Genomic DNA, 17,591 nt, shown 5'->3' with positions numbered 1-17,591 from the left:
GGTCCAAAGTTCCAAAGTCTTCCCATCCTTCCAAAAACCAACATGGTCAGGTCTGTCACAACCATGGTACCAACTTCTGTATGAGCCGTTTTTCTCTTGCTGTGGTAAGACACCATGGCCAAGGCAACTGATATAAGGGAAGGTTTATTTGCGCTATGATACAGAAGGGGTACGAGTCCATCACTATCATGGTGGGAAAGCAGACAGGCAAGGGGGCAGGAACAGCTGACAACTGGCAGCTTGAAGTGCAAGCAGAATACAGAGAGGGTAGACTCAGAATGACAGGACTCTGTAAACCCTCAAGCTTACCTCTAGTGACACACCTCTTTATCCTCCCCAAACAGTGCCACCAACTCAAGACCAAGTGTATAAACATCCGAGCCTGTGGGGCCCATTCTTCGTCAGACCACCACATTCTACTACCACATACTTAACGCCACATCAAAATATAAGATGCATTCAGTCCAACCTCAAAAGTCTCAATACTGTTTAAAAGTCCAAAGTCTCTCCTGAAACTCAAGGCACTCTCTTAACTGTAACCCCTTATAAGAGCAAATTACATACTTCCAGCATACAGTGGCACCAAATATACATTGCTGTTCCAGAAGGGAGGGAAGGGGGCATAGTGAGGAAACACCTCATCAAAGCAAGGCTGCTGCTCAGCAGGGTAAACTAATCCTGTAGCTGCATGGCTGGTGTCAGAGGCTTAGACACTTCGCCCTTCCTGCTTTGCTGCCTGCGGCCATACCACAGGGTTCTCTTCACAAGGCGGGACTCGGTTGCCAGGAGTTCTGGGATCATATTCTTGGAGTACCTGACTGAAGGGAGTGGAGACTGACCTCCTGATGGCAGGTATTAGGTGAAATCCCCACCGGGTCTATAGTAGTGACTTTTCTTGTCATTCTGACCAAAACAGCCTGAAAGAATTACTTAGTTTGCCTCTTGTTTCAGGGTTGACAGTGGCTTTTAAGTATATGTGGTTGGGCAGAATATCAAAATGAGAGAGTGTGTGGTAGAAAAGGAATTTTGTTTGTTTATTTGTTTTTTAAGACAAGGTCTTACTATGTAGCTCTGGCTGTCCTGGAACTCACTCTGTAGACCAGGCTGGCCTTGAACTCAGAGATCCACTTGCCTCTGCCTCCCAAGGGCTGGGATTAAAAGCATGTGCCATGTACCTCGCTCGTAGAGTACGTTTTTAAGAAGATATTTATTTTATGTGGAAGTCTGCATACATATATGTTCTTGTATACCATGTAGTGCATGTGCCTGTAGAAGCCAGAAGAAGGTGTAGAATCCCCCGGGGGCTGGGGTTACAGGTGATGTAGGTTCGGGGGTCTGAACTTAGATCCTCTGGAAGAGCAGTATGTGCTTTTAACCACTGAGCCATCTCTGGCCTAGAGCAGGTCCTTTACCTAATGACATATGGAAGCAGAGAATAAGGGTATTACCCGAAGAGACCAGGGCAAGATACAGCTCCAAGACCATGCTACCAGGTCCTACTTCCTGTAGCTAGGCCCTCCCTTTCACTACTGATAATGCCATCATAATATGAATCTATCCAGGGACGAGCACTTTAATTCTGTCAGAGTCCTCCTGACCCTCTATGTCTGCAACTGCATCGCAGACTCACCCAGAAGCAGGCTTCACTAATCTCTTAGCGTTGTCGTCCCCCCCCCCCGCCCCCAAGACAGGGTTTCTCTGTGTAGTTTTGGAGCCTGTCCTGGATCTCGCTCTGTAGCCCAGGCTGGCCTTGAACTCACAGAGATCCGCCTGGCTCTGCCTCCCGAGTGCTGGGATTAAAGGCGTGCGCCACCACCGCCCAGCTTTAGCTGTTTCTTAATCTAACCAAGTTAACAGTCAAAGTTAGCCATTATGGATTCTTATTGAGGAAATGAAGCCCTCTGACGGGCTGTGCCTTGCTCACTTGCCCCTCCCTGGGGTCAGGAAATGTTATTTTTAAAAAGGAAACAGTAAAAGGGGAGTAGACAAACTCTCCTTTTGTGTCTCTCTCCCAGGTGACCATGGAAACGGGTGGCCTCCCCCTGGAGCTGTGGCGCGTGATCCTGGCCTACCTGCACCTGCCTGACCTGGGCCGCTGCAGCCTGGTTTGCAGGGCCTGGTATGAGCTGATCCTCAGCCTTGACAGTACCCGCTGGCGGCAGCTGTGTCTGGGCTGCACCGAGTGCCGCCACCCCAACTGGCCCAACCAGCCCGATGTGGAGCCCGAGTCCTGGAGGGAGGCCTTCAAGCAGCACTACCTGGCCTCCAAGACCTGGACCAAGAATGCGCTGGACTTGGAGTCCTCCATCTGCTTCTCTCTGTTCCGCAGGAAGAGGGAGCGCCGCACCTTGAGTGTTGGGCCAGGCCATGAGTTTGACAGCTTGGGCAGTGCCTTAGCCATGGCCAGCCTCTACGATCGAATCGTGCTGTTCCCCGGTGTGTACGAGGAGCAAGGTGAGATCATCCTGAAGGTGCCAGTGGAGATTGTGGGCCAAGGGAAGTTGGGTGACGTGGCCCTGCTTGCCAGCATTGACCAGCACTGCTCAACCACACGCGTGTGCAACCTTGTCTTCATGCCAGCCTGGTTCTCACCAATCATGTATAAGGTGGGTGCACATTGGATGCCGTCTAGTCCTGACCCCACAACCTTGGCCTCATTCATTCCCCTTTTTGGTTAGAGTTGAGAGTTCAGTAGTTAATTCCTATGCACATACTCCCGGGAATTGAACTAGTCGAGAAGTGGGCACACAGGTCAGTACAGAGTTATGATTTGTACCTTACTTCCCTCAAAGCTGCATTAGAAATGAGAGGTGGGCCGGGCAGTGTTGGCGCACGCCTTTAATCCCAGCACTTGGTTGGCAGATCCCGGCGGATCTTTGTGAGTTCGAGGCCAGCCTGGTCTACAGAGCAAGATCTAGGACAGGCGCAAAGCTACACAGAAAAACCCTTGAACCACCACCACCACCCCCCAAAAAAAGAAAAAAAAAATGAGAAATGGACAAAGGACAAAAAATTTTATACTTCTTCTATTCCTAACCAGATCAGCTAAAGCACCAGGTAGAGCAGGTGGCAAAATGTGTATCATGGTGGCAGGACATTGGCTGCTCACGGCAGCATGTCTCTCGGCACCTGTACCCTCATCCTGTGCGGGAGTCATTGCTTCATCTGGAGGGAAAGTCAGGAAATACCACTCCAGCACGGCATTCATCTTCTAAACAGAGCACGTGTGGAGGAAGGAGCCTGTGGCCCTGCAAAGTGGCGTGGAGCCTGTGCATTGGCTAGAAGCATGCCTGTGACAGCCAGACTCGTCTCTCTTTCTAATGCTCGGCACCCCACTGGCCGTTTGTGACACTCAGTGTGCACCGGGCGTGTGCTTTACAGCCATCCCTCACTTCCTCTTCCCCACAGCCCTAAGAGGAGGTTGTGTCACCTGGCTTTATAGATGAGGGAAATTGAGGCCCAACAACAGCAGCATAGCCGAGGTTTCAGGCTTATGGGCAGAGCTTGGATCAAAGCCTTATTAATAATCCAGACAACCTTCCATATACCCAGACATCTGTGGTGACCAGTAGCTGTGGTTCCCTTGGGCACGTGAGGGGGATTAGCAAAAGGCAGAGATGTTTCCCAGGTGGGTAATTAGTGAGGTTAGAGCTCAAATCCAGGCCCTCTGATTTGTAAAATTACGTCATGTCAAAGTCTTTAGGAGCCCCAGAGCCTGCTTTTTAGCTCTTGAATGTTTCAGAAGGAATAGTGGGTGTCCCTGTGCTGGTCTGCAGACCTGGAAGAAAAGTTTGCTTCTAGAAGCAAGGCTCCATACCCTTCACGCCTTGAAACCCGTTGGTTCTGAGGGTAAACGCTCACTTGAGACTCTGCTGCTGCCTCAGAAGCACAGCTGTAGCTCCTCAGGAGACAGACCTGGTCACAGGCTTCTTTGCAGTTAGCCTTCTGGTTTGGTGCTTCCCATAGGTGAGTTCTAGGTCTATGATTGTCTTTCAGCTAAAAAGGCACAGAAGTCTGAGATGTCCTTGCCTGAAAACTGAAAAGGCCAGGATGATTTCACAGAAGTTTTCAGTGATCTCTTAAGAGAACATTATCATTGACTGCATTTTCAAGAAATTGAGCCGGGCGGTGGTGTCGCACGCCTTTAATCCCAGCACTCGGGAGGCAGAGGCAGGTGGATCTCTGTGAGTTCGAGGCCAGACTGATCTACAAAGCGAGGTCCAGGAGAGGCGCAAAGCTACACAGAGAAACCCTGTCTCGAAAAACCAAAAGAAAAAAAAAAAAAAGAAATTGAGAGGACCAAGGAGGAAAGACAGCTTCACTGGTAGCAGGGAAGTCAGGGAGCCATGAGGAAGCACCTAGAGCCCCTGAGGTCAGAGAAGTCACCCTCCTCCAAAAACTATCAAGGCAGGTCACTGATAGAGAATATTTTTAACTGCTCAAGGGGGTAGGTCTGTCTAGGTCATTGATTAGACTCATAGGATGCTCCTTTATTTCATGGTTGAGATGTATCTGGTGGAGTTTATGTGAATCCAGAAAAGGCTATAAAGCAGTTTGACCTCACCAAGCTTACCTGTCATTCAGGCCCAGGGTCCCAATTGTATTAACAGGTTCAGTGCTTTCCCGTCCTACCCCTAGGCTCCGGAAGTCTTTCCTTGTGTCTTTGACCTCAGATCATAGTAGCTGTCACTGAGTGGTTTATAAACTAGCAAGCCCCATGCTACAGACAGGGAAACTGAGGCTTAGAAGGGTGAAGCCATTTGTCCTGGGTAACACACTTGGAAGAGGCAGAGCTCTGGTCGGCCACCAGAGCATCCTCCCACCCCTAGCAGCCGTCCTTGTCTTTTCTCTTTGAAGATAAGACCTGTCATGTGCTTTATTCCACCACACACCAGTAGCTGCACGGACTCAACTACCCTAATGCCTGGGGCTGGGCCAACCCCACCACCTGCCCCAGTCCAGGAAGTCCTCAGTTCCTCTTCTGTGCCCTTTAGAAGGACAACAGAATTGGAAGGATGCAGTGATGGGCAGTTTTTCTCGTGCCTCTGTGATGGGGACCTACTCCCCAGTTCCTGTGGGTGACAGCTGGCATGCCAGCCTTTTACAGAAGAGTAGGAAGTAAAACCAAGGGCCTCTCTGTCTCTGTCCTCCTTGAAGAGCAGCTTGGGTGATGACCATCTAGACAAAGTGCACGCTTCTTACCATGTCTTCTCCCTCTTGTCCCCAGACCACATCAGGTCACATCCAGTTTGACAACTGCAACTTTGAGAATGGACACATCCAGGTCCATGGCCCGGGTACCTGCCAAGTGAAGTTTTGTACCTTCAAAAACACCCATGTCTTTCTGCACAACGTGCCCTTATGTATGTTGGAAAACTGTGAATTTGTGGGCAGCGAAAACAACTCTGTAACTGTTGAGGGCCACCCCTCAGCAGATAAGAACTGGGCCTACAAGTACCTGCTGGGCCTTATCAAGTCCTCTCCGATCTTGCTCCCTGCAGAAGACCATGAGTTTTTAATGTCCTTGGACCTAGAGAGCCGGGACCAGGCCTGGAGCCCGAGGACCTGTGACATTGTCATCGAGGGCAGCCAGAGCCCTACGAGCCCGGCCTCTAGCTCTCCAAAGCCAGGCTCCAAGACTGGCTCCCAGGAGGCAGAAGTGGGCAGCGATGGGGAGAGGGTGGTGCAGACTCCAGACAGCAGTGACGGCGGCCTGAGCCCCAGCGGTGAGGACGAGGATGATGAGCAGCTCACGTACAGACTGTCCTACCAGGTGCAGGGCCCACGCCCTGTCCTGGGCGGCTCCTTTCTGGGCCCTCCACTACCAGGAGCTTCCATTCAGCTGCCCAGCTGTCTAGTGCTGAACTCCCTGCATCAGGAGCTCCAGAAGGACAAGGAAGCCATGGCGTTGGCCACCTCTGTGCAGGGTTGCCTCATCCGCAAGTGCCTCTTTCGAGACGGCAAGGGTGGCGTCTTCGTCTGCTCTTACGGCCGAGCCAAGATGGAAGGAAATATCTTCCGGAACCTCACTTACGCAGTGAGGTGTATACACAATAGCAAGGTACTTCCTAAGGACCGACGCTGTAGCTGGAGGCCTCGCTGGGTGATCACTGCCGAGAGCGTGAGCCGGGCTTTGTGAGAGGACTCCTGTGGCTATGTGGGAAGGGTGTGATGAGATATGTGCCTGTTTCATGGTTTTCAAGCTTATTAGATACACTTGACTGCCTGTTCGTCATCTGACTTGGATAAAACAAACTTCTCATTTCCCAGAAAACAGGCCCAGAGAGGGAAGGAGGGTTGTTTTTTGTTGTTGTTGTTGTTGTTGTTTTTTTGTTTTTTTTTTTTTTTTTTTTTGGTTTTTCAAGACAGGGTCTTTCTGTAGCTTTGGAGCCTGTCTTGGAACTCGCTCTGTAGCCCCAGGCTGGCCTTGAACTCACAGAGATCTGCCTGCCTCTGCCTCCCGAGTGCTGGGATTAAAGGCATGCGCCACCACCGCCAAGTAGGAAGGAGTCTTACTCGGGGTCATTGAGCAAGTTTGAGACAGAGCCCAGGTCTTGTACCTCCACTGACTGTATCATTCTGCTTCTCAGACGTGTTACCTAGGTGTTTGTAGAAGACATAAGTTTGTTTGTTTGATTTTTGTTTCTCCCCGACAGGTCAGAGAAGATTTAGAGAGACATGATCACTGACGTCATTTTAAAATCCAGTGGGATAGTTGAAAGGGTTGTTCTGCAGGAGCAGGTGTCTGAGCTGAGCAGGATGAAGGGAGGAGAGGGTGCAGAGCAAGGGGAGCATATGTGATGAGGAAAGGGGGAACATTCTAAAAGCGAGTACATCTGTTCTGGGCCCATTTGTGGGGTTCATTCACCCATGCAACTGGAACACGTTGAGAAGCCCTGGGGCTGGAGAGATGGTTTAGTGGTTAAGAGCACTTGGTGTTCTTCCAGAGGACCCAGGTTTGGTTTCTAGCACCCACATGGTGGCTCACAACCATCTGTGGCTCCAGTTCCAGGGGACCAAAAGCCCTCTTCTGAACCCCAAGGGTGCCAGGCAAGCACATACATATACACAGGGAAAATACTCACACACATAAAATAATAAATCCTTTAAAAACTAAGACAAAGTTGTGGAGAGCAAGCAGGAGCCATCTTGCCCTGAGTCTAAGAGGGTGGACATCACACTCAGGGCAGCCCGCCAGCCCCTGATGAAATGACTCTTGAGGTGAAGTCCCATTGAGTGCTGTAGAACGACCTCCACGTCCATTAGTGGTTGGTCCACAGAGGATTTTGAAGGGTGAGCAGGCCATGAGAAGGAAGCATGGCTATGCACCTGGGGGGGAATACTACTCCTTCTCCTCCTCCTCCTTCTATAATTTATTTAACTTTATTTTATGTGCATTGGTGTGAGAATATCAGATTCCCTAGAACTGGAGTTACAGACAGTTGTGAGCTGCCATGTGGGCACTGGGGATTGAACCCAGGTCCTCTGGAAGAGCAGCCAGTGCTCTTAACCACTGAGCCATTTCTCCAGCCCTACCTGCACTTCTATACTGTGGACAAGAGTGTTCCAATGTGACTTCTCTCTAAGGTCTGATGGCCTGGTGCCCTAACATTAGCAGAGGTGCTCAGTAAACCCATAAGCATTGTCCAGAGTTCAGTGTGGGGCTTAAAGGCATCTAGAATGGTTAATTACGATTGTATTTTAACTGTATATTACCAGGCCCACTTCCTTGTGGTGTTAGGTGGTGTTAGGTGGTGTTACCATGAAAACACAAGACTATACTATATTATAAGCAGGAAATAGATTTTTTTTTTCCTAAAGGAAGAGGGACTAGCATGGTGTGCATATCTGGAATCCCAGTACATAAGAGGCTGAGGCAGGAAGTTCACCACAAAGCCAAGGCCAGCCTGGGTTACATAGTGAGACCTCGTCTCCAAAGGAAACAGATGTGGAAGGAGGCTAGTTTACTTCCACAGGTGCCATGATGCAAGGATCCAGTTTGAGCCCTCAAGGAGGACTTTTCTCTTCACATAGTTATTGATGGCATGGCTGTTGAGCAAGAGTCTGGCTCTGCTGCCCATGCTTCCTTAAGGTGTGGTGAAGATGATTAGCAAGGTTACATATGCAAAGTACAAGGTTGGTCATGGCGGTGCGTGCCTGTAAGTCCAGCACTCAGGAGTTAAAGCAGGAAGATCACAGATGGGAGGCTAGTCTCCGCTATGTATATAGGCCCTAACCTCCAAAGGGGGGGAGGGAAGGGAAGGAAGGAAGGAAGGAAGGAAGGAAGGAAGGAAGGAAGGAAGGAAGGAAGGAGGGAAGATGCAGGGAAGGGGGCTTAGCAGTGCACCTGGTATATAGCAGGTACTCATAAGCCTTTTTCAAAGCGATAGCAGTCTAGTTGGGAGGTTCTCTGATAGATGTGTCAGAGGTGTGGTACAGGAACCGGAAGTGAGGGCACCTGACCCACCCTCAGGGAGCCAGGACAAGACTCCTAAAGTAATGCCATTAGCTCAAACTGCAGGGAGAATAGGAGTGGGCAGGTAAAGACTCGCAGTACAAGAGGTGAGTGAAAGAGCCTGGAGTCAGAGGACGCAGCACCCACAGGGAGTTGTGAGTTCCTCATCAGCTATGGCAGGTGTGTGGGGTGACAGGAGGGGTCCAGGGAGGGAGTCTGGTGGCGCTGCAGAGGTTGGAATTCTGGAGGGTGGCTGAGAACCACGGGGAGATCTTGTGGTCAGATCTGCCTCAGAAAACTCTGTGGGGCTCCTAAAGATGGAAGGGAGGGGAACAAGACTGGAGGTCTGGAGGTAATGTGGTCCAGGGATGGAGAGGAGAGTACAGCAACCTGGGAAAGGAGGGCCAGGGGAAGGATGACTGAGAATTGAAGCCTAGATTTCTGGCCTGAGTGCAGAGGCAGTGGTGGAAACGTGGAGGTTAGGGTGTGAGGAAAGACGAGCCTAGCTCTGGGTATACGGAGCTGGAACGGGTGACATCTGGCAGAGGTGCCGTCTTCTCAGCCCGGAATGTGGAGAGGTGTGCTGATGTGCCGGGAGCACCCGGGAGCTGTCAGTGTGCAGGCTGTGGTTGGAAGCATCGACAAGGACAGATGAGAACTTACGCAGCCTTCGCTGTAGCTGTCTTGAGCGGTTGCCCCAGGAGACATTTGGCAGGAGTTATGTGGCCAGAAATTCCTGGTTAGTTTCTAACAAAGAATTTAGAAACTGATTTCCAGGGATTTTGACTAAAAAGGGACCAAGCTGACTTTACTCCCATAGTCCACAAGTCACAGGCAGGACCTGAGTCTTGGGCCACCTGTCATCAAAATATCCCGGGGGCACTGTTAAAGTGTCCAGGTTCTTGGGTCCCACAACAGAGAATGGGACCAGGGACACGTGGTTGGAAATAAAAAGTGTGTGCTCCGGAAGTGCTGGGCCGTGACCACATGAGACCTTACAGGCCATTTGCCTAGCACTCTCTCTCCCATATCTGTGTGGTGGGGCTTTCCTTGAATGTGTTCTATTGTGTGAAGCCCAGGTAGGGAAGGGCCCCCAGTCTCTTCCTGTCACCCAGCTGTCACACCCAGGGTAAAGTTGGCTTTTGTTTTTCCATTCTCCTCTTTCCTAAGGGGTCTGGGGTATGTTGCCTTTACCTCACTACTTAAGGAAAGTTAGAGATGGGTCCAGGATAGTTGTGCTGACTAGTTTTCTGTCAACATAAGCTAGAGTCATCAGAGAAAAGGGAACCTCAAGTGAGAAGATGCCATGATATGACTGGGCTATAAGCAAACCTGTAGGATATTTTCTTAATTAGTGATTGATGGAGGAGGGCCCAGCCCATTATGGGTGGTGCCATCCCTGGGCTGGTGGTCCTGGGTTCTATAGTGAGAAAGCAGGTTGAGCAAGCCGTGAGGAGCAAACCAGTAAGCAGCACCCCTCCATGGCCTCTGCATCAGCTCCTGTCTCCAGGTTCCTGCCCTGTTTGAGTTCCCGTCCTGACTTCCTTTGGTGATGAACTGTGATGTGGAAGTGTAAGTCAGACAAACCCTTTCCTCCCCAACATGCTTTTGGTCACAGTGTTTTATCACAGCAATAGGAATCCTAACTGAAAACGGGGTGTGGTACCTTACTCAGAGTGTCTGCCCTGCTTGCCCTCAAGCCTGTCCTGTCCTATTATACTTTGGTAAAGTTTTTGTGGTTGAGACACAGTCTCACTGTGTAACCACAAATGGCCTCCAGTTCACAGAGGTCTTCCTGCCTATGCCTCCCAAGTGCTGGGATTACAGGGGTGTTCATTCCTCCACACCCATCTCTGCTAGAATTTTAATATAATGAAATTGTTTATTAGTAGAATAATTTATCTTAATATAAAAAAAATTTAAAACAATATGAATATGTTTATACTTATTACATACAAGAAATTGGAACAGGAAACACATCCTTTTATGTAGGAGCTACATTGTGCTACCTTGTTTAAAGAGACTTTTTTTTTGGTTTTTTGAGACAGGGTTTCTCTGTGTAGCTTTGCGCCTTTCCTGGAGCTCACTTGGTAGCCCAGGCTGGCCTCGAACTCACAGAGATCCGCCTGGCTCTGCCTCCCGAGTGCTGGGATTAAAGGCGTGCTCCACCACCGCCCGGCTTTAAAGAGACTTCTTAACACACGAATTTCTGACACTCTGGTTTGGTGTAGGAGATCTTTCTGTTGGGCCACCAGCTCCCCAGTAATGACATGGAGACTTATTAATTATGAAACCTTGGCCTTCAGCATAGGCTTTTTCCCAGCTAGCTCTTATAACTTAACCAGTTTTTATTCATCTATGTTCTACCTCGTGGCTTTTTACCTCTCTTTCATTTTGTATGTCTGACTTCCTCCGTGTTTTGCTGGCATCTCCCTCACATGTCCAGATTCATCTTGAGTTCCTCTCTCTGCCCGGAAGTCCCACCCAACCTCTCCTGCCTAGCTATTGGCCATTCAGCTCTTTATCAAACCAATCAGGTGCCTTGGGCAGAGACACATCTTTATAGTGTACGAAAAGATTATCCTGCAACAGTTTGGTGTATCAGTAGTTTTTGCATACCAGTGACCACACCAAGAAAGATTCATAGTTAAAAGGTACAGGCATTTTTCTTACAAAAATGAATTTGTGTGCGCACACACATGTGTGCATGTGTGTAAATGTGCAGGTGTGGATTGAACTCAGGTCCTTTCATCCATGCAGCTAGCACTTTGCTGACTAAGCTATTTCCCCATCACTTAACTAATTTTTTTCATTTTAAGTATCTTTCCTTAACTACTTTTTGTTTTCTGGTTTTCTTTTGTTTGAGACAGAGTCTCACTACATAGCCCAGGCTGACCCCTAGTCTACCACCTTCCTTCCCTGTTTCCCCAGTGCTTTAATCCCCAGGGATTAAAGGCATACAACACCATATTCAGCTTTAACTAAATAATATTTTTTAAATTAAGAATTGGTCATGGGCCAGAAGTGGTGGCACATGGCTATAATTCTTGGCACCCGAGAGGCAGGAAAGCCCGTGAGTTCCAGATGAAGCTGGGCCTCAAAGCACCATGGGCTGGGCTGTATCTCAGTGACAGAGTACTTGCCTAGCAAATGTCAGGTCCTGAGTTCAAGGAAGAAGACAGGGTCTTGTCGGGGAGAATGCATTAGCACCGTACTTAGCACTGGCTGCGTAATCAGCACGGGCTTGGGCAGGGGGCTTTTGATGAAGGTTCAGTGGGAAGGACAGCTCTGGAACTGACTGAATTAAAAATTGCTGTGGGCTAGGGATGTGACTCAGTTGGTAGAGCTCTTGCCTGGTATGCATGAAGTCCCAGGTTCAATGTCTAGCACTACATAAAATAGTGTGTGGTAGTGCAGCCTGTGATTCCAGAGCCCGTGGCTCCCTGAGCTCAAGGTCACTATTGGCTAGAGTGAGTGTGAAGTCAGCCTGAGCTACTTGACACTTTTTAGAATGCAAGATCAAGAGCATGAAGTTTGAAGATGAATGGAAATAAACTAAATAAATAAATGAAGGAAGGAAGGGAGGGAAGACATGGCTGCTCCTAGGTGTGGTGGAGGAGCAAGTTTATTGTAGATAAAAGGGAGAGTGTAGCCAGAGGCAGAGACATCTGGGAGAGTCCAGAGTGGACATGACCCTGAGTTGGGCCCTGCGTGGAGAAAGGGGAGACAGGAAGGGAGAAAGGCTGGGTAGGTAAACCGTCTGGATTATATAGGGAAGGGCAGCTGGGGGAAAGGCAGCCTCTGGGCTGAAGAAGTTTAGGGTAGAGGGTGGTGTGCCAGCCAGAAGGACCCTGTGACAGGGAGGGACTGAGGGATGCTGGGAGAACCTGGCGGCCAGGTCCACTGATAACGTTAAATGGGCACCTCAGTTAGCCCATTGTCCTGGGTTTGAGACCTAACAACGACCACTGGGTCTGTGAGCATCTCTCCATCCCGGCATCTGATTATGAGGCTTGAGCCCAGCACCAGGCTTCTGAGTTTTAGTAAAACCCTGGCATGAAGTAAACAGCACACAGGGTAGTGTCCCACTGGATAGAGAGATTGTGTCCTCTGAAACAAGAGTGGGAACTCTTACGAACTGTGAACTGCTGGGACTGTGTGGGAAGGAAAAGACTTGCATGCTCTTCTTGTAGGGTTTGTTATTACTACACAGTGTGTTATTACTACACTGTGTGTGTGTGTGTGTGTGTGTGTGTGTGTGTGTGTGTGTGTGTGCACGCGCGCGTGCACATGTACCACAGCATGGGTGTGGAGTCAGAGGACAACTCTAGGGAGTTGGTTCTCCCCTCACACCTTCCTGGGAATTGAACTTAGGTCGTCAGGCTTGTCAGCAAGTGCACTTACCCCCTAAACCATCGTCTCGGGTAGTTTTCACCATCCTTTGACTTTGTCTTTCCTCTGTCCCGCTTAGATCGTCATGCTCAGGAATGACATCTACCGCTGCCGGGCGTCAGGCATCTTCCTGCGATTGGAGGGTGGAGGCCTGATCGCTGGCAACAACATCTACCACAACGCAGAGGCTGGCGTGGACATTCGCAAGAAATCCAACCCACTCATCCTGGTACTTTCCTCCGTCCTTTGGCTGTTCAGCCCGGCTCTCGATTTTTAGAAACCTTGTCTGAGGATGTTTAAGTATTTCAGATTGGTTCCTGCCCATTTTTGTGTGTCCTCGTCTCGTGACTCTAGGTGTATTAGTGATGACTTTGGAGAAGTCACCTCCTGAAATCGTCACACCAGTAGGTTTACTGGACAGCCAGTCTAGTCCAGTTGGTGAGTCCCAGCTTCCCTGAGAGGCCAAGCCTGTGACCTCCATGCACATGCCCACATTTATACATGTGCACATACACAGGCACACGCACATCACAGACACAAAATCCTTGCATGTGTGACCAGTATATGAGAGGCTGGTTCCTTCTCTGTTCTGGCTTTTCCAGAGATTTCCAGAAATGGGAATGTTGAGTTTAGAAAGGTGGTAGGCATCCTGAAATGGATGCTCATTTATATACCAGATGCTTCTACAGCTGTAGATATTAGTCATCCTATGAAGGAGAATGGGTTTCTAGGTGGAGGTGTGGGGTGCAGGGGAGTAAAGGACCTTGCTGGCTACTAACGGGACTATGATTTGAGTTCAGCAATCTAACTCAGGATGGATGTGCTTAGTTCATTCTATCCAAACGGGCCCTGAGAATTCTGAGAAGAGAGTTCATAAAGCACTTAAAAAGACACACCCAGCCAGTGACTTCTGCCCATCCCTTTTCCTCATGGGGCGATGCTGTGCAGCTGGGTGATCCACTGCCTCCACGTAGGAAGTTCCTGACACTGTTACTGGGAAGATGCCAGGAGTCTGCTGGCAGAGGGGCGGGCTGCTTCAGCAGGCAGAGCGGGGTCCGGGCTTAGTGCAGTGAGGCAGGGAAGTCCTGTCGCATGTACCCACCTCTCTAAGATCTTCAGTCTTTTGAAGGGCATCTCGGGCAGTGGCTGCCTGTGAGCTAGCCAGCGCCTTCAGAGATCTCAAAAGAGAGCAAGTTAGGAGAGCTTGTAGCCCTGTAACCTGCTGTGGTGGTTACCTCTTAGTGTACAAAGTCAAATACAGCCAGGCACCTGGGGAGAGACAGGCTGAGCTGAGCAGCTGTAGAGTGAGTGTGAGGTGTTTCGTGGATGACTTCCTCCCTGTACAAGGAAGCATGGCGACTTTAATCCAGGAACTTGTACATATTCATGTAGAAAACACTTTAGGGGTGGGCACATTTCCAGGCATGCTCACTTAGGGATGTATTTTAGTTTAAGGTCATAATTTAAGAAGAGAAGATGGTGAGCACACTTCAGACATGCTTATCTCAAGGTCATGGAGCACGTGCTCAAAAGGTTAAAATGATGGACAGAAACACCTGGACATGCTTTGATTTTGTTATAGTTTTATTTGAAGATAAAGGAAAGAGTATTTTGATGGTGCATTAATGTAGGAATTTTCCTACTTTGATTAATGGCTAAAAACAAGATGTGTTTTAAGGTTCTGTGACATTGTTTTGTTTGTTTGGTTTGGGTCTGAGTTAATGTTTTTTTAATAGGGGCTTGTTATATAGCTCTAGCTAGCCTTGGACCTGGGATCCTCCTGCCTCACTGCTGGGATTACTGCTCTGCCCAAGCTGGGCCACCTGGATTGTTTGGAAGAGCTTGTTGACCTCTAGCATCTACACTCATTCACATACCCGTACATATAGACACATACACATGCACACACATATACTTCTACACACATAAGTAATTAGAATGAGAAAATTTTACCAAAATTTTTGTGATCTCAAATTATGAAGTCTCTACCCTAAGAGACAGCAAAACTAGGTTTCAGATCAGCTCTCTCATAGACATTTTTTCCAGACTCATTCCTGTTCCCTGTTTGTACAGAGAGGAGTCAGAGATGAGTCTCCTCAGCATCCTGCACTGATAGACCTTCTCTGGTCTTTCTCCATGAGGCAGGTAGCCCCTCAGTCCTGCATCCTTTCACAGGCCTCCTTTGAAAAGGGACCAGAAGCCAAGTGGTTCTTATCCCCTCTGTGGGGGTAGCCTCCATGGGACTGTCACTGGCCCACATTCTCTTGTACTGAACTGATGTCTTTCCCTGAGGGGTGGGCACATGGGTCCAGGTTGGTGTGGCCTGGCTGGATGATTTTGAATTGGGGGTGGGGGGCTCTGGAGAGGTTCAGACACGTTCCTCCTGCCTTGGAAAAAAGCACAGAGCGCCTCAACGGCAAAGGGCACATAGCCATTCCAAGGCTCCAGGGAGGACCCCTTCATCTTCACATCCCACTGTTTGCATGCACACACCTGTGCAAGGAAGGCAGCTACAGAGCTTAGTCCCTTTGTTGTGTGCTAGGGAACTTGTGATGGTGTTCTCGCCATGGTTGCGTCCATCTTGGTGCAGCTGTGAGGCGGTGTGCAAGCACTCTGCACTCTGACATCTGTCCGCCACATCTCACTTTCACTTCCAGTGTAACCAGATCCACCATGGGCTTCGATCCGGCATTGTTGTCCTTGGCAATGGGAAAGGCGTCATCAGGAACAACCAAATCTTCTCAAATAAGGAGGCTGGCATTTATATCCTGTACCACGGCAATCCAATTGTGAGGTAGGTACTGCTCCGCCCAGACTATCTGGCTCTTCCACGGCCCTCACTCCTCTTCTCTGTGTCTTTCTTCCACTTGAAAGCCTGTTTGTTTACTACAGCTGTGCTGCGAAAAAGCATCTTCAGCCATAATCCCACCCCAGTACCACAGCTGTCCTGCCGCTCCCGTCTTCCCTTCCAGCTAGCTGTGAGCAGGCATTCTGTGTGGCTGGCAGACACTACTGTGCACTTCTAACAGACACATCGAAGGCAAACACGTGCCAACTGCTCCCCGGGAGCTGACTCTGTCTGGAATGAGGAAAGGCACTTGCCAGCAAGCTGACAAGCTGAGTTTGATCCCCAGGACTCACAGAGTAGAGAGAGAGAACCAACTCTTGCAGGTTGTTCTCTGACCTCTGTAGGTGTGCTGTTGCATATGTGCTCAGACACACAGACACTGAATGAATGAATGGATGGATGGATGGATGGATGGATGAATGAATATATAAAAGAAGACAAGCCTGGCTGTGGGAGTCCAACTTCCACCTTTTGAAGGGTTCTTGGGTGGAAGAGAGAGGAATGAGGTAGAAAGACAGAGATGTTAAGAAAGATAAGAGGCACAGGATAGGTTTGGGAGGGCCCTGGGTCAATACCCAGCCACCCAGAGCTTTATTCCAAAGGGCTTTTTATAATATTCAAGGGGAGAGGCAAAAGACCTCCCCCTTGTAAGATCAGAGCACACTGTACAGCCAAATGCAGACCCTTCCAAACACCTGGTAACCACACCCCTGGCCAAATCATCCCATTATGCAGCCCTGCTGGGTAAAGCAAGCTCAGATTCTCTGACTCTGAGTAATTCGGGCCTCCACATGAATGTGGGCTATGATCTTTATGTGCTGTAGGTCATCGGTAGGAAGGGAGGGGCAGGGTTGGGTGTGTCCACCATCCTAGCAGTAGTCGTGGGGCAGACTGTGATGGGCGCCATTGGTGCTGTCGGGAGGAAAGAACCATTCTGACTAAGAGCATGGAGGAAAGCCTTTCACTAGAAGTGCCATTCGAGTTGATTTCAATGGCTGGGGATAGTGCATGGAAGAAAACTTGCCCAGCATGCACTAGGCCCTGGAAGGTTCAGTCTTCCACATTAAAAAAGGAGGAGGAAGAGGAAATGGCTGGGTTTTTAAATACGGGTAGGACTTGAACTCTCTCGGAGCTGTAGCGGCCAGTCCTAGGAACAAGAACAGCAGGAGGAGAGGTGACCAAGCAGCCAGGGAGGGGCCCTCCGCAAGGGCAGCAAGTGCTCAGCCATCTTTCCTGTGCCAATCAGTGTTCTAAAATAGAGGCTGTCCCAGTGAATCAGTGCCCGGTGGGCTCTGTAGTGCGACCTTCTGTACCCACGGGTATGCCTCTGCCTCTGCCATGCAGCGTAAGAGTGGAAAGAAATGGGGGAAGGCCTTGTACTGATGCGGACAGGCCGTGGCAGCCAGCCTGAGGAGGGTGGGCTGAGATTCTGAGCAGAAGCCTCGGTTACGTCGGAGCGTTAGGAAAGCTGGCTTCGGTGTGCGGCAGATGCGCTCTGCGATGCTTTTCCCTGACACTTGTCCATCCGAGTTTGTCTGAACGTTGTTGGGTGGCACTTAGCGATGTCACTTAGGGAAGTTCCAGGTCATAACCGTATCATTGTTCTCCATGTTTTATCTAGTCCTCCTACTTTTAGGCAGATAGTATCCGTTGCTGAAGACAGCTTATATAAGCCTAGCGTGTAGACCTAGTGCACCCTGCTTGTGCTGGGAAACCATGAAAGAGTCAACTGAAGACTCCCAAGTCAGTGTTACTGTTTTTTAAAACACAGTTGTCCTGAGAGGATGGGCTGTGCTTTTATTCCTCCACATTTCTCTGTTTTAGGAGGTGGGTACAGAGGCGGGGAGGAGAGGGGACAGCAGAGTCCCTGATCCCCAGCTGAGGCACCACAACACT

General features: G+C 49.6%; 1 protein-coding gene across 1 annotated transcript in view; it reads left to right on the top strand.

Annotated features, from left to right (window-relative positions):
- The window catches only part of Fbxo10 (F-box protein 10), a 48,455-nt gene that overhangs the window by 18,336 nt on the left and 12,528 nt on the right, over positions 1-17,591 (top strand). The window contains exons 2-5 of the mRNA XM_059254270.1: positions 2,016-2,606; positions 5,228-6,061; positions 12,927-13,076; positions 15,505-15,641. Coding sequence (XP_059110253.1) covers positions 2,022-2,606; positions 5,228-6,061; positions 12,927-13,076; positions 15,505-15,641 — 1,706 coding nt within the window. The 5' untranslated portion in view covers positions 2,016-2,021. The remainder of the gene's footprint in view (positions 1-2,015; positions 2,607-5,227; positions 6,062-12,926; positions 13,077-15,504; positions 15,642-17,591) is intronic.

Source organism: Peromyscus eremicus, chromosome 2 (assembly GCF_949786415.1).
Source record: "Peromyscus eremicus chromosome 2, PerEre_H2_v1, whole genome shotgun sequence".
NCBI lineage: Eukaryota > Metazoa > Chordata > Mammalia > Rodentia > Cricetidae > Peromyscus > Peromyscus eremicus.
This window is presented reverse-complemented; position numbering and strand designations above follow the sequence as displayed.